The sequence below is a fragment of the Lonchura striata genome, chromosome 3, assembly GCF_046129695.1.
Source record: "Lonchura striata isolate bLonStr1 chromosome 3, bLonStr1.mat, whole genome shotgun sequence".
NCBI classification, from domain to species: domain Eukaryota; kingdom Metazoa; phylum Chordata; class Aves; order Passeriformes; family Estrildidae; genus Lonchura; species Lonchura striata.
In genome coordinates, this window is record NC_134605.1 from 970,087 (window position 1) to 987,884 (window position 17,798).

The 17,798-nt window shown below is 38.4% G+C and overlaps 1 protein-coding gene across 1 annotated transcript in view; it reads right to left on the minus strand.

The window, feature by feature from the left end:
* Positions 1–17,798, minus strand: part of WDPCP (WD repeat containing planar cell polarity effector) — a 148,702-nt gene that overhangs the window by 89,923 nt on the left and 40,981 nt on the right. Inside the window, exons 4-7 of the mRNA XM_021555836.2 lie at positions 12,779–12,863; positions 11,094–11,138; positions 7,184–7,254; positions 6,874–6,933 (exon numbers count right to left, since the gene is read on the minus strand). Coding sequence (XP_021411511.2) covers positions 6,874–6,933; positions 7,184–7,254; positions 11,094–11,138; positions 12,779–12,839 — 237 coding nt within the window. The 5' untranslated portion in view covers positions 12,840–12,863. The remainder of the gene's footprint in view (positions 1–6,873; positions 6,934–7,183; positions 7,255–11,093; positions 11,139–12,778; positions 12,864–17,798) is intronic.

Below are 17,798 nucleotides of genomic sequence, written 5' to 3' on the forward strand. Positions count from 1 at the left end.
CTGTGCTCTCCAAAGAACAGAAAAAATGTATTTAAACAAATTAATTTCCTGCCCTAGCACCTTTAACCAACACGTTTAAAAATAAATTCTAGTGATGTGTGAAGTAGAAACAAATAAAATAAAAACCCTGTGATGTGAAATGAATTTCTAAGAACAAATGATCAATTCCCATCCTACCAAAGTCTAACCATACATTTATTTGATAGATATATATATAGAGAGAAAATGTTTCAATATTCCCTGTCATGACAGATGTCCTTTAAGGTTTTGTCCTAGTAAAAATGTTAGACACGCTTACACTCATGCAGCTTTTATTAGAATCTTTCAAAACCTCAATTTGTCCTTATGTTGAAGTTAGATTAGATAAAATCACAATTTATTTCCAACTTGGTAACATAAAGTCCAGCGAGTTTGGACTACAGTTGGCTGTAACTGTCCAAAAAATCTGCTGGAAAAAGTGAGGGCTGAAACCCAGGAGCTACCAAACTCTGATGTAAGCAACAATGAAGTGCAATGCCATAAACACTCTGGAAATCTCAGTTCTAAATAACTGAGTGGATTCAGCCTGACAGAGGAGAGTAAAAACTCTCAATCTTTCATTATTATGTGCCAGCAAGAGGGATGGTGCAGCCAGGGTGCAAATTCACTTTATGCCTATGTATTCATTTTCTGGTAATGGCATAAATCACACCTGTTACAGAGCTAGAATAGAAATCAATGAGAACCTCTCCAGTGTTTCATGACAAGACATTTATATAAATATGAAATGTTGTGCTAATGGGTATGCTTTACATCTATGAAACTAGTTAGCCATTAAACCCATGTTATGGATTTTCAGTACTGTACAGATCTCTGTGCTATCACTATGGCATGACAGAATCACAGAGAGTAGAAAAATGCAGTATAATTTCCATTATTCCTATTGCTTCTCCCATTGTGGTTCCCTTCTCCTTTCATTTTACAGCTAAACATTCTTTCTCATTACTGAGATATTTGGGAAACCTTAAATTGTATTTTCACGAATTTTTGTTATAATAACTTAGTGTAGTTGGTCCATAGGTTTAAGTTCATTCTTCTAGGAACTTTCAGAGTCTAAATTTAAAAGGTTAATCAGAGACTTTTCACACTATGTTGCCATGCAAGGTTAGTATTTCATCCATCTCCTGTTAAAAATGCTTTGGATTAGAACAAAGGTTTCTTAAAAATTAGTCCTTTGAGTTTACCATGAAGTACAAGCAGACACTTAAAGAAAACAGAGCAGTGGTGGAGTCACCTCCCCTAGAGGTATTAAAGATGTGAAGATGTAGAACTTAAGAGCAGGTTTTAGTGATGAACTTTGGAGCATTAGGTTAACAGCTGGACCCACTCTTACGGGTCTTCTCAACCCTAAATGATTCCATTATTCTGTGCTATCTTCCATCAAAAATATTCCACAAAAGAGAAAATATTTACGTGCTCAAATTGCAACCACTGTTTCAATTTGTTACACTCTGTGTAGCCTGTGCAAAGTCTGCTCCATGATAATAAGATTTAGGTGCTGTAACATTTAAGCTTGCCTAGTTAAGCTTATATTTTGGTGGGTGGGAGCAGTCCAGTCAGAACCACAAATAAACATAAAGCAAATAGGAAAGATTGCACACTTGGCTTGAACATGGATACACAGTGATCCAACTCCAAAGGGAACAGCCCATAAATGCTAAGGAATAAAAGCCAATGTAAGAGGCATTATTTACACGAGGCACTACATCATTCCATCTAACAGATATTAAACTAGGGAAAGAAATTCACAATGATGAAACACATCATAAATTTTTCAGATTGAAGTACTGTGATGGAAAATGTAAAATCAGAAGAGCTATCTCCAGAGCTTAAACAGTCACAAGGTGTTCCTAAACAAAACATGAAAGCATGACTTCATACCTATTGGAAGAATAAGGCAAAGAAATTTGTATTTGAATGTAGTTTGAGTAAAATGTTTGGGCACCTGGTAATTCTACATACTGGGAAGGAGGGGCCACTTAATTTCTCTTTTACAGAGGAATTGAATGTGAAAACTTTTATAGAAAGGATTATGTCTTTTGTATGCCAAAAATTGCTCTCCACTGAGCAAGAAAGGCATAAGCAGCAGAGGATACTCAGGGGAGGACTTAGCCCTTCCCTTCCCCAACAGCAAAGTGCTCTAATATGTATTTGAGATAGTTTTTATTAAGCATAGGACTTAAGTACAGGTTCATGACTTATGGACTTTAGTACAACTTAAGCATCTATTTAAGTAGATCCCTTTATCCTCAGAAGCCTGAGCTCTTGACTCCTCATTCATGCAGCTCAGCTGCTTATCAGCTCTTCTACCTAAAAAGATACCTGTGGAGCAAAGCCAGGATTTGCTTCTATCTGATTAAAATTGGAAGAGAAGGAAAATATGCCTGTAAAAAATATTGCTGCAAACCGTTTTCCCTTAGAGAGCCCAACTGACAAAGGAATATGCAAAAGGAGAAGAGAATTGCAAAGCACTTCTTGTTCAAGCAGGTTCCCAGGGTTTTTCCCCACCTCTTCATTCCAGATTGCTTTCTTAGCCACCCCACCATAATTACTGTGTTGCATTGCCTTATTACAGATGGAGTTATTGTTGTTACACGTTACTGTTTCACAATAATCAATGCATTTGTACTTCTAGCTCCAACTATCTAAAACCACACAACACATTAATGGCTGTGATCAAAAGAATTTAATATGAGGGCAGTGTTCCTCTTAGTAATTGGGGATGGGTGCTGGCTTCTCATGGATTCTAGACAGAATGTCTTGGTTTTTATATCAAATGTGCCATGTCACCACGTGTCTTGCTAAATCACTTTGCTAATGGGCATTGGAGCTGATAAAACAAGCAAGAAAATCTTGCTGTGGAGCTCAATTCAGAATCCAGTTCTAAGTATGTTGACGACAGCAACAGAAAAGCTATTTATACATATATGTAAATTGCAGCACAAATACAACTAAATGGAATCAAGACAATTTAGCAAAGTATACATAAATCTTATTCATTAGCAGGTAACAGATATGATTCATAGCTAGTGCTTGGCTTTTATACAACAAACTGTATAACAATGTTGGCATGAGCTTAATTCAACACAAAATGCAAATATAAAACTAAAAAAAATTTGGAAATCAAATGTTTCAGCTAGATCTCATTTATTTTTACTGCTTTATATTGTAAAACCAAACCTTAAGCAATGGCATCATTTCATAGGAAGATTTCATGACTTTGTGGCAAAACTTAAAAGCATTCCAAAGAATTAGAGAAGGAGACAAAGACAAGAAGCAGCCAGATCTGAGTTGAGTAAACTCCACAATACTGATAAAATTAATTCCTTAGGTTATTACTCCTTGGCAGGGAAAGCTGAGGAGTACAGTGGCATCTTATTGTAAAGACTTCTTGTCTTTTTCCTGTCATCCTTCTTTTATGGTCTATTTATTTTTCTTTGACATCAGCTAACTGAAGATTACAGGATTATTTCAGCAACTCAACACAGGTCATCAAAGTTGGGGATCAGAAGTAGCACACAGAAATGGTGTGGGTTCAGATCATATTGGAACAGAGCTAAAGAGAAGACCTCAGGACACAACTAAGCTCTTTTAAATATGAGAGCAAGCTCCTTGACAAAAATCCCTGCACTGCCTAGGTTATGTTTACATGAACTGGCACATCACCTATTTCAGAAGCTCTAAGAAGTGATGGAATGCATACTTAGGACTGTAAAAATAAAGGTCATTGGAGTTTTTTTGGCAATGGACAAGGAAGCAAATACGAAATTTTTAATGCGCTGATTGTGCACAAAAAGAAAAAAAAAAGTAATGGGATAAATTTTGATGCATAAAATTAAACACTAACTAAGGTAGAAAACCAGGCCAGCATTATTCTAGGCAAACTCATATAGAAAAGTCAACTTTGAGAAACACTCATGCAATGGACAAGACAATCTGCAGGCAAAACAATTGGATTTCTCACTGGGGCATATGCATGAAGTCTAATTGGCCATTTGCACATGAACAGTTAACATGACAGCACACTTATTTTTAGCAGATGCACATTTAAAATTACAGCCCCCAAGTTTTGCCTGTGGGCCACTTCTAAGATGGAAGTGCTGGAGGAAGAGTGAGGCATTAGGAATAGTGGTATTTTGTATATTTAGGCTACAGAAGGCACACTGGCAGCAGCCCATGCTTGTTCTGCACAAAATCTGAGGGAAATCACACTACTCTTTTAAAGCATAGCCTTGTTTTCATTGCAGCACCTTTCAGTTTTCATTCCACTTGGCTTGCTCAAGTTACAGCAGCCACTGAGATTTTGGATGGCATTTTGTTATTATAACACAAAGGGAACTACTGGTTCTGCTACACGTATAGCAGATTCAAATATAAATAACATTTAATAAAACATGGGAAAATGTGGCTGTTGATTGAATATTTTAATTTCTATAAAGTTTATTTATTTATTTATTGCTACTAAAACCAAAGGAAAAACAGATACTATAATTAAAACCATATGCTCAAATTCAGCCCCAGATATTGAAATTATGAAAATCAGGGTAATTTTCTACATGTTCTTCATGCTGTTTGTCTGACACATTGCTTTAACTCGCCAAAGTTAATGCAAATATGGACTCTTCCCACTAGCTCTGGTATTCATCCAAAAAAGGCTGTGAATACAGCAGTGTTATGCCACAGATGACAGCATTGCATGGTAAGCACTCTCTGCTGAAACAGTTAATTAGTATTCTACTTAGAACTAAAAAATAAATATACAACATTTTCTCCAGAAGCTTCAGAATGTTTGCATCAAGGAGGGACAGTTCAATTATTGCAGCCAAAAGCTCAAAGACAGATGAGCAGCAGAAAAACAAACCATCTGACATCAAAATTGATAGAAGACAGCTTTTCTGTTCTAGACTCTTCCAAATGATTAATTTTTCTCTATTTTCATTTGTTGGAGGTCTTTTATTTTCAGGAAGACAGAAAGTGGAATAGCACAATTGTTTTGGCAAAACACTCTAACCCTTGTTGGAGATTTCAATAATCAGTCACTATTAAACAAAAACATTTTGTTTTGTGATTGAGAAAGCGAGAGCAGAATTTAAGGACAGAGAAATTACTATGATTTTTATCTATAACTTTCACTCTGGCTATTTTTATCTCTAACTTTCACTCTGGATATAGGTTATGTTATAACCAATACCATCACTTATACTCTGGCCTTAGAAACCATCTGAAAAAAACCCCAAACACTCAATTTATTAAACTACCCCTTTGCATGGTTCAATACCTAATACACTAAGATCAAAACACCCATCTCTTTTCTTTCCCATCTTGTAGAAGAAATAAGTTAAATTGCATCTGTCTCATTCATATTGATGTAAGTCTGAAACAACTTAAGAGGATGTGACGTCAAAAAATAAAGAAGAATTTTGTAAGAAATGATGGTGAGCCAAAGGTGTTATATTGTGTAGGCAGGACAACACATCCTGGCAAGAAGTTAACTTTTCCAAAGTATGCACTGTACTCACTGCAGCTGGATGCTGGTGAATGGGAGGGGAAGGAACATGGTAAAGGGAGAATGGACAAGGAAAGCACATGAAGAGACAGCAAACTGGGATGCAAATTAATGTACTCACAGCTAATTGACTTGGTGTTTCTTAACCAAATTCCTTTCCTCATCAGAACAATAATAACAGGAAAAAATTATTCCCTCAAATTAGCAATTAATATTTAAATCAGCTCTAGAAGATTAACATTCACAGATGTATATTATGTAATATGTATATGATAAATGATATACATTTACTAGTAGTAAGATCTGATAGGCAAATGTAGCTTAGACAATCATATTTTTATTATTGATATTAAAAGACTACACACCATTTGGCATGTCAAGCATTTAAAAATTTTGCTATTCTTAAAGGCATTTCTGGAATTTTAGCTGTACAGTGTTTGGAAATTTAACAATCATTCTGCTGACACACATTTGGAACTACTTGAATAAGAAGAAAAAAATATGAGTCTGAAAAAGCATAAAAGTTAGAAGAGAAAGTTCCTTTTTTGAAACAGTAATATTGACAAGTATTCCCCATACCAAAGCAGGTTCAAATGTGATGCATTTCCTCATAAAGTTTGTATAAACATCTAGAATTCACTACATATGTTTTTCAGAAGATTATTTTCATGATTATGGAGCACTTCATGTCCAGCTCTCCTCCCTGCCCTGCTGTTCTTAGTGAGGATGTGAAAAAGGTTCCTTGTGCACAAAATGTGGAACTCATACAGTCAGAGACACAACTATATGTGTGCCACATGTCACAGTCTCTTTTATTCCATAACTTGATTAATGATCTTGTTGGTTCAGAGTCATAACTTCCCTTCCATATTACACAAGCATAAAGTAAAAAGATTTGTGACAGGTAAACAGATAATTAAGACACAAAAATAATATAATGCAGATTCCAGCCCTGGCTATATATTTTAATGCATAGCTGCTCCCTCAGCCTGCTATTTTGAGGTACAGGATGTTTTCAATTTCCCCAAACAATAACAGTAATAATAACAATAATTAACAATAATAATAGTGATCATCATCACCATCATCATCTCACAGAATCAGGGCCTTTTAATGTAATTTCTTTGTGTTGATAAACCCTTTTTATTTGAAGCATGTTTTTCAGGGTAGAAATTTAAATAAATCCAATTTACTTAACAAGGGCCCACATATTAAAAAAAAAACCCAGTGATTTTCTGTCTCAACATTTTCACACTACTGCTCCCATCCCTGAATGGCTGTTCAGCACCACCAGCTGAACACTGCAAGACCTTTTGATGACACTGTACCTGACAGGTATGTTTGTTCTTCCATTTGCTCAGCACACATGGACTGTTCTGCATTAAGTCCTAGAGCACAAGAGAAAACAAAGGGTGGAGTTGGCAGCACACAGTGTCACTATCAGTTAACAGAGTTCTGATTTTCCCGTTTACAGATGGGAAATGCCACACAAAGATGCAGCTGTTTCAGAAGAGCCCACCAGACAAAAGCACATTTATCATCACTGGGAGAGCTGGGTCTTTATGAAAATTAAAGCTGTTGAAAGAGGGTTGAAAAGCAGATGAGATGTTGCTGTGCTTGAACCTTTGTGAAGCATACCTCCACCTCCTTGAGTGCATCTCGCAGTTTGTCTGCTCGCTTGCTTTTCAGGATCCAGGGGTAATCTCGAGCTGTCAAATGAAAGTCAGGGAAAAAAATAAACATGCTAGAGAAATGTGCATATGTAAGTGTCTGTATACATATATATATATATGCATGTCTGTGCAAACATACGTTTATTATGGCGTTTTAAAAAGTTCTGTGAGTTGAACTTCCTTTTGTTGTGTAAACACAAATCCGAGATTTCTAGGAAATGCCTTGCATGTAAAACTTACCTACAGCTGGAAGGAAATGGTCGTGGTTTCTATTGTCAAAGGATCTGTTTTTGGAAGGCTCAATCATAGGAACAGTTGGTATGTTCTATCCACAATGACCATGATTTCCCCACGGCGATTGTGTGCAAAACTTACCCAGCTGCTAGGCACTTGCAGTGAAAAAGTATCTGCTGTTCAGTACATTAACTCAGTTTCAAACATCCTAAACAGATTTTATTCTTCTGAACTAATATTTCATTGCCTAATTTCAAAAAGCAGGCACTAACATGTCTGCAAAATACATATGCATGAATATATGCAGATACAGAAATATTAACAACAGGCAAATGTGAATGCCATAACTTATGGAGTCTAGTTATTTATAGGATGTTCTTGAAAATTTGGTCTGAAGAATCTGCCAAGTCAAACAAAGAAAAAACTACATAACTGCTGAAGTTCTTTAACAAATTTATTAATCTTCAGCACACTATTGTGAAAATTCTGGCCTAATACATTAATTCTAGCAACCAGGAGGCAAAGCTTCCTCTGGAGTTGCCAGTAATTGGCTTTTTTCATGGCTGAGAATCAGGCTCTAATAACTTGTGAAATTTCTTCATTTAAAAGTGAGCAGTTTTCTGTTCATAAGTGTACAATAAAACCATGAGGAACTAGAACACATTGTTTATAATCTATTCCTATTTAAAGGAAACCTGATGAAAAGTTTTGAGCTCCAAGCTGTCAGTTTGCACGCCAGCTTCCAGACTGAATGACTTTGCAGTTGTGCTTAAACCTCCCTGCAAAAAGCAGCGTACAATAGAAGTGCTATACAGTGAAAAAATGAAGGATTTCATACATCAACAAAAGAGGACACCAGCATACAACTTCTCTTTGTGTTACATTGGACTGAAGCCAGCATTGGTGGAACTATTATGATAATATTAATTAGGCATGTAAGATCACATTTTCAATGGGTGCTTTCATAAATACAGCAATATTTATCCACCTATGCAAAATGGGAAATTGCCTGTACAGATACCAAACTATCTGTACAAATCAACAGCTGTGAACAAAGTTCCCCAGTGCTCCTCTTTGCAAAATGTGCTGTGCAGGCTTTGTGCCAGGGGCACCCCTGCATTCCCAGGGACAAGTGCAGCAGCCTGAGCTCCTGCTGCCTGTCACAAGTGATGCCAACCTGTGAGGCTCTGCCCTGCCTGGAGCCCTCCCCACCTTCCTAGGGCTGCAGTGATGTGCCTGACAGCATCCTCTGCAGCATCCCCTGCAGCATCCCCTGCAGCATCCCCTGCAGCAGCTGTGAGTTTAGCACAGGGCTGCAGTGATGTGCCTGACAGCATCCTCTGCAGCATCCCCTGCATCAGGTGTGAATTTAGCACAGGGCTGCAGTGATGTGCCTGGCACAGCATCCTCTGAGCATCCCCTGCAGCATCCCCTGCATCAGGTGTGAATTTAGCACAGGGCTGCAGTGATGTGCCTGACACAGCATCAGCTGTGAATTTAGCACATGGCTGCACCTTCACACCCATCTCCAGCAGGGCTGAAACCTGCTCCAAACACTCCTTGCAGGGATGGGAAGGGATAATCCTTCCACAAAACGTTTTGCCTTCATATGCAGGCACAATTCCATGGGAATTTTCATTTGGAGAAGCTAACAGCATAGGCATGGTTTTGTGAAGTTGTCTAAAAAATCAATGAGATTTTTCAGAGTTATGTAATAATGTTTAAACGTGAATGGATGCTCTGAGCAATGCAGGAGTTGTAAAACTTGAGCTAAAGAAAAGCTCTGCTAATATAAAAATCTTTAACTGTCACAGTACAGCTGTGTGATAGCATGACTTGAAACTGCTTTTAACCAGGTAATGCAGGGACAGTGCAAATGTTTCAAAGCTAAAACCATTCTAGGAAGGTAGCTGATTATTAGTCTGGAATTGTTATTGGTTATTATTCTTAGTCTATTTGGCTGAAAGTATTTTAGTTAAAATTTCCAGTTTTAAGCCAGTTGATGTTGCAAGTCCAGAGATGATTGAGAAAATGTTTATTGCTCATCTGCTAAGTAAACTTCTTGAGGAAAAATCTGGATTATTTTTGTGATTCCTTTTGACAATGGACTTCAAGAGCGATACATACTACCATGCTTAGTGACAGGAAAAAAAAACAGATTGGAAATATACCAGGAAGAAATAATTATAAATTTTCAATTGTTTTGTGCTGTGTAGTCCTGTGATCATCAGTCTTAGATGACATGTGCAGAAAGTTACACTGGAAGCAGTCTGAGGTTATTGGAAGCAGTCTGAGGTTATTTTAATGCTCTTCCAGGGACATAACCAATCCAAATTTGCCATTTGATCTTACTGTAAGAAGAAACTCAGAAAATATCCTTACATTCTGCTAGCTTTTGCTTGTCTTCTAAATAACTGTGCTTCATCTGTGATAAAGGAAAGACGATGAAAAGGGGAATTAATCCTTCCAACTGCTGTCAGCAAATATTAATATTAGCCAGAGGACCAGCAGAGTTGGGTAAACCAGAGAAATTTCCAAAGCAATCAAGGCAGCCCCGATGCTCTCACCCTGAAAAGCAGATATCTCAACCTGGCAGTGACAGAAAGGCTGCCCAGGTGGGCTGGCAGTGCTGAGGTGAGCCCCACATCCATCCATGCTAGGGTTTGATGTTGGTGTAATGCTGGTGTAGGTATGAAAATATACATTCTTTTGAATGAGGTCTCTGAGATGTGATTAGAAATAGAGTAGAGTAGGTTTGAGCTTAAAAATAAAGAAAAAAATCTTGATTAACTTACACTATGGTAAAAGGAACACGCAGGAAAATAGAGTGAAAACTTTCTAAAATATTTTTCCTTTCTTGACTTAATTTTTAACAAAACACAGTGGGATAAAACCTTGGATTTTTGATTGAGTTACTACTTTTTTAGATAATTAATTCTCAGTTTATTAAGGGAGAGAGGAGTCTTTCTTGTACTATAGACTCTCTTAGGAAACACAATTGTAACTTCTCGTGTTTCCATGTCATGGTACTGCTTGGAGAAAATTTGTTATTGTGACATCTTAAATATTAACACTAGGTGTTAATATTGAAATCTGACCACTGATTTGCTTAACCTCAACTTCTTAAGAAAACTCACTTTCTTACCAACCCAGGACAGTCTGCACCAGTGAAATACAGCTGGGATGGGTAGAAAGGGGCAACTCCAGCTTGTAGGATCACAGGAATAATCAGAGCAAGGGAATGCATCGCTGGCCCTGCAATGGCCATTCCAGAGGGCAGGCAGAGATGCCCTCTGCTGGGATCCCACAACACAACCTGGGCTCCACACAACACAAAATATCTTAAACCCCATAAGAATTCAGAATGTAAAATCCCAATGAGGTTTCTAGTTACATAACTGTTGGTTTGATGTGTATATTTTTTTTTCCCCCTTCTGTGGTTTAAAAAGTTTTTTTTAATATTCCTACATAAATAAGTCTGAGGAGTATTTCTCTTTCTGTGTATCCTTACTCCATAGAAATACAGATGTATATACTAATAAGAAATTTGAAGCTGCATTTTGAAGAGCAAGCAGTTGGTGTCAAACATTGAACATCCAGAAGTTTTGTTTAGTTTCAGTCATGGCTATTTGTATTTTTACCTGGTTGTTTCTTGTCACAGTACTGGTGGATCCCAATGTCTTCATCTGTACAATTAAATGTAAATACATTAAATTATGTTGCAGCACTAGAAACAGAACACACCTTAGAAAGCAAGGTTCAGCACCTCAGGTTTTGCCTGCTAAAGAAGTTTGGTGTTAAAATACAAGCACAGCATATAGCCTGGATAGCACTGAGACTTTCAAGAACCAGCAGAGAAGGCATTAAGAAGGATGTGACAAGCCCTTCCATTTATTTGGAGCTGTCATTTCCCTTACATACATTTCTATTCCCTTCCAGCTGCAGACATGCAAAAGTATTTTTATCACCTTCCTAATTAACATATTTTGTATTCTCTCACAAGGAAAGGAAAGCATCATGATGAAAGGTGCATCTTGGAATAACTTAAAAAATGTTTTCTGACGACTGACACAGCTGAGCTAAAGACAACGGCTTGTAGCTTTTTTCCAAGATTCATGAACTCATAAAGCTGCTCTTTCAAAGGATCCAATATTCTCAAGCTACAGGTATTATCATCTAGCTGGTTCCTGTGACACAGAAATCTGGATATTTCAGCTGCCAAGGGGCTGCAACCCCAGCAGTCAGTTCCTGATGTGGGTTAACACTCAGGGGTGCCATGGCAAGCTCCACTGGGCACATCTAAGTACAGCATTATCTTGAATTGTTTTAAAATAATTCATTTTTCACTGCATCCATGTCCTCCTAAAGTCAGACAGGCATTTTCCAAGGGGAGAAATTCCTTACATGGAAAAAAAAAAAAAAAAAAAGTAGGAAGGCAGGCAGGTTTTAAACCAGGACATCATCCTCCCTTCTGCCTCAGAATTTTTGAATGAGGTACCTAGGCAGTGAATACATGGAAGCAAGAAGGTCAAAAGTGGAAAATAGGCACAGCATTCCACAGCAGAGCTTTAATTACAATAAATCACAACTGTGTTTTTACTTAAGCCATCAGATTTTTCTATGAAATACAGCTTTTGAGTTTTTGATGTTATAGAACAGTTCTCACATAAAGATGGGATGTCAAAGCACACTGAGTCAATACTTGAATAGTAACATTCAGCTGAATATCAATTGATTATTCAAAATAATATTTCTATAAAATTATTGTACGGTACAATTGGATTGATGTGTCATAAATAATCTTTTGGTATGATCCACTTATAAACTGGTGGGTTTTTTTAGAGTTATATTTTAGGACTAGCAAGACAAGATGAATGAAGGTAATGTATACATGGCTAGGATTTACTCATATGTCTTTTGGATCAATCAATTAATAAGACAAATGTATCCTTTTAAGTATGAAATTTCAAGTAATCATGTAAAATACCCAGAACAGGCAGTTATCTTTTATTTTAACATTGAATACCAGTGCCTCTGCAGTTCACTTGACTGTGGATAATTTACCTAAACTAGTCATTAACTGAAGCTCACAGTCAAGTAGTCCACAGCTTCCCAAGAAGGGAAATACATCCAATCAAACATAATATTTTTTACTTGAAAGGATGCTCCAGTTCCATGAGAAGGAAAGCAAAGAAGCTGACCACATTCAAACACTGTATTGCCCCTAATTTTCTTTCTCTTAAGTATAAAAAACCACTTTATTTGGGTATTCAGAAGTCTATATTAGTTTAATATCCATCAACAAGCTTTGATGATAACAGCTTACCTCTAATATGTAAGTTGGTCTTCAAAGACCACAGAAACATCTCAGTCAGGCAGAAGGACATCTTGTGATATATGGAGCCTTAGCACTAGCAAGAGAAGGAAAGGAACTGCATGAGCCAATTTTTTACCCTCCATCACCATTGAAATGGCAAGAATTTTGGAATCTAAGTGCTGGAAGAACCTAGCACTGATGGCATTTTGTTACACGTAAGCTGTAGTTTTAAATTGCAATTAAAATGGACAATGCATGGGAAAGAATAGGGTAAGTAACATAATATACACATACATATCAAATACAGAGAGAAAACAACAATTCTTTAAATTGCTCTCACTAAAGCAAATAACTTTATGTTTGATTCTTCTAATATACACATTATTATCTATTTTTACTGTATGGTTATTACCTTGACACATTCAAAACTGAATCCACTACTTAAACATGTGGTTTAGATATGAGAATTATACCTTTGGGCCAAATTTTTTAAACTCTGTACATTGAGATGTGTCAATATAGTCAATAAACAGTTTTGAAAACAGTATTTGCAGCCATTAGTTGTAGTGTCAAAACAAATGATGTCTTTCTAAATGAAAAAAAAAAACCAAAGCCAACAGAATATATCAATTAGAATTGACAAAACAACAGCTATGAAGCATACAGAACATGTTGATGCATTGTGTATGTTGTTAAAGGCTTGCTAAGTTTATTTGAACAATCCCTCTGAATGTTCCTCGTGGAGGATATGTTGTGTTTCAAGGGAGCATAGGGAATTTTCCTGGACACAGCAACCAGCAGACTCCCCTGAGTGATTTGCTGCATAAATGGGCCACCAGACCAATAACTTTCACTTCTTCTGCTAAACCTGAAAGCTGGACTGAGCAGAGGAGCTCACACAATGCAGCAGCCTTTAGAACCACTGCTAGTATGGTACTATATTTAATCTTTTTTTTTTAAGCAGTATCATCATTTGGCTCCCATGAGTGCCATTTAGATAATGAATCAATTTAGACAATAATTGCAGAATTTTTACCACATAGAGTATCAGACCTTTATATCAAGAGTGCTACAATGAAAAATATGTGCAAGGATCTCAGGTAACACCAAGGAAACTGGGAGACCTTGAGGTGTTATCACTCAAGCTAATATTTATGTTTGAAGAACTGCCTAATCCACTGAAATAGCACCAAGTGGAAATAGCATTTTCTTTCCACTGATCCCCAAATGTACAAAAAGTCTTGCTGACTTAGTAAATCCCATAGTTGTGTCAAAAAAACCCACAAAAACAAACCAGCAAAAACAAACCAAAAAAGCTCACAACACACACCACACACCTAATAAAAAGAATATCCCTTGATCTTAGGTGAGAATGAGGTTTGGAAAAAATTGCAGGATTAGGAGCATGGTGGTCTGTTGAGCATGAGAACCATTTTTGGTATAAATATAGATGAGGGCAGCCTCTCTTTTACTATGTGGACTAAAGTAAAAGGAGATTGTATGATGTAATTTTATGTTTTCTTGTTTTTTACTTACGTGAAACAAAACTTGCATTCCCCAGGGCCAATAGATGCTAGATTAGAATCTCTCACTAATGTGAAGTCATCATGTTGAGTGAGCTTCTCAAAATGCTGTCATGGCTGGACTGAAACAAAACCCAACACCCAAAGTGGCAGGAGGGAAGGGACACCTGCCCCAAAGCAAGGCTGGGGTGGCCCTGGCTGGACACCAGGAGCCCCCAAAGCTGCTCTCTTCTCTGCAGGACAGCAGAGAAAAACTAGAATTAAAGGCTGTGAGGTGAGATAAGAGCAGGGAGGGATCACTGACTGTCTGCCATCATGGGCAAAACAGACTTGATTTGGGGAAAAGTTTAATTTAATACCAAAAAAAGATAATGAGAAATAAAATAAAATCTTCCCCCCATTACCAAAATCTTGCTGCACAAACCCAAAACACAAGGTAAGACTAGAAGATTTTGGCATGACAGATAATCTAACATAAAACACCCAAATTATTGCAAAGCTTTTATATGTAGGCTCCATGGACACTTCTAGTTGTGTCCTCCTATTGAACACAAAGCCATCCCATAATGCTTTAATGCTGCTGAGTGCCTTCCCAGCTGACAGGTCAGGAAAGAATTTCAAGTCCTTTTTATTTTCCTTGTCAGACACATAGAAGGAACTTAACAAAAAGCAGAAGCAAGTTTTCAAGTGGGCACTAAATACTCGGTGTCCAAGATGCATACTTTAAGAAATTTGTCCTCAAAAATGTGAAAAAAAGAGAAATTTTGTAAGAAAATGTTAAAAACCCAGCCTTCTAAAGAACACCCTTGCAGTTCCACACGGAATAATTAAGAGGAAGCAAAATTCTCCTTGTACCTAAAAAGGGAGAAGAGATTTGTCAATTACCAGAATTTTGAGAAATTAGATTTTTTCTTCTCCCTTTCCTTGGGCTCTGAACACTCATTAACCAGTTAATTATTGGAATGCTTGTTACTGTTGTGCCAGTGAAAATGGACAACTGCCCAAAAATACTGTTCCAGTCTAACAAACTCTAATCTGAAATACCTTCTGATTACTTACATTCTAGAGTAGAAATAAAAAAAGAGAAAATTTGCTTCTGTAACAAAATATGGCATTATCAACTCTGAGTACTCTTTTCAGAGGAATTATTCTTTCTTGTTCCCTTTGAAGGAATACATGCCAGCTTTCAGAGTTATGCAACTATATCTCAGCATTTCCCACATCATTATATTCCAGCACAATGGGGATGAGGATGATGACGATGAAGTGATCTTTTTGTATTTAAAATGCCTCTCAGAATTTACAATATTCCTTTTCCTCCATGGGCTGGACCCTGCTATTGCAAAGAAGGTAGGTTTGAAAACAGAAAAATTCCTCCCATTGAGCTGTAAGCACTCTATCCCTCCCCCTTTAAAATTGATTAAAATTTAGGAAAAAAATGGGTTGAAATAATTCTCCTGTTAAGGTAAAACTGGCATTCAGTTTAACAGCTGGTTCTTTTTCTGGCCCACACAACATTTACTGTCTGGTTTCACAATGTCACCACAAACAACAGGGATAGTGGTTAGTGGTTGCAAAAGCTTACTGACAAACAGAGATCTTTTGCAATGGTCAGCCTGTGCCAGTATCTGCGTGAGGATTGTTTTGTTTAAAAAAAAAATCTTCAATTTGGTAATTATTCATACAGAAAATAATTACCCTGCCACTTTATAACATCAACAAATGCTGAAATTGGTATCAAGAGTCCTCTCTGACACCTCCAATATAGGTTTCTGTCATGACAAATAATTAGAAATTATGTGATTTGGGTGATCTGGGGCGCTGGTGCTGCATTTCCTCTCTCCATAATCACCTGGGGGAATGGGGGACTTGTGAAAGCTCAGCTCCCAGGGTGAGTGCATCCCAAAATCACTGCTGAAAACATACTAGGAGCAACCTAGTGATGCCTCAGGTTTTAGCTTTTCTGTTTTTGAGATTCTGTGCTGCTTTGGGCTGTGTATTATGGGATGCTGAGCTCTCTGCACAGAGCAGGGAGACAAAACAATTCCTGCTCCAGCTGGGCACCAAGAACAAATGATCCAAATCTCAGCCCAAGAGGAGAAACACCATGGGCTAGAGAGAGAAAAACAAGCAGGATGGGACTGCCTGGGCTGGAGCTGGAATAGGACAATGAACTCCAATATGCTGAAGGACCAAAACTTACAAAAGTGTGAGACCACATGAGCAGTCATCCATTTTGTGACCATTTTGGGCTCACCTGGGTTGTAGTCCTGGCTGGGCTGCTGTGCTGCCCGAAGTGGAGCCATTGAGGCCTCCTAATAAATCCCTACTTCATTCTTTAGCTCCATCTAGCCTGTCATCTAGGTCAGCCTTCACAAGGCATCACTTGAGCCAGAGAACAGGAGATGATGGCTACAACATCTGACTGGGCAGCTCACGTGCCAGGAGCACAGCTCAGTGTGACAACACCACCCAAAATGTCCCTAGGAGAGTAAACCCTGCAGCTGCCACATGCAGGGCAGCCTGTGATGACCATCTGCCTATTCCAGTGAAGGTGGGCCCAGGAACATGCTCCCAGAAAGCCAAAACTCCTGGTGAAGGCAAAGTAAACAAGGGGGATCCCCCCAAAAATATTGACTTGTTTGGGGCACACTCCTAGGAGTGGAAGCGAGGTAAAATACAAAGTCAGGCAGGAGCAGGTCCCTCTATGCCACAGCAAAGTCACAAAACTGCTGCAATGGCATCCATACATGTCCTAGATGAGGTGCTCTGGATCTGGGGTCAGGCAGAGGTTATAGCACAAAATGCCCAAATAAAAGAAAAAACTGCAGTCCATTCTCACTACTTACATGTCATCAGATTTTCCTGGCAAATAATACAATACCAGAAATTATTTTATAAAAATTGTCACAGGCTAGCCTTTTGTGTTTTCCTACTCCATGGAAATACACAGTCATCGAATATCCTGAGCTGGGACCCACAAGGATCACTGAAGCCCAGCTCCTGGGCCTGCATGATTCTTGAACTCTGGCCAGCTGGTGAGCCTGTTCCAGTGACCAACCACCCTCTGGGTGAAAAACATTTCCTAATATCCAACAGAAATGTCCCCTGACACGGCTTCAGGCCATTCCCTCAGGTCCTGTCACCAGAGAGGAGAGATCAGTGCCTGCCCCTCCTCTTCCCCTCATGAAGATGTTGAATACCCCACTGAGGTTTTCCCTCAGTCTCCTCCATGCTGAACAGACCAAGTGACCTCACCCACTCCTCACACAGCTTCCCCTCCAGACCCTTCACCTTCCTGTGGCCTCCCTTGGGCACTCTCTAACAGCTTTATATCTGTTTTGTATCATGGCACCCAGAGCTGCCCCAGCACTCGAGGTGGGGCTGCCCCAGAGCAGAGCAGAGCAGGACAATCCCCTCCCTTGCCCGGCTGGGGATTCCATCCCTGATGTCCCCCAGGACACGGGTGGCCCTCCTGGCTGCCAGGGCTCTGCTGGCTCATGTTC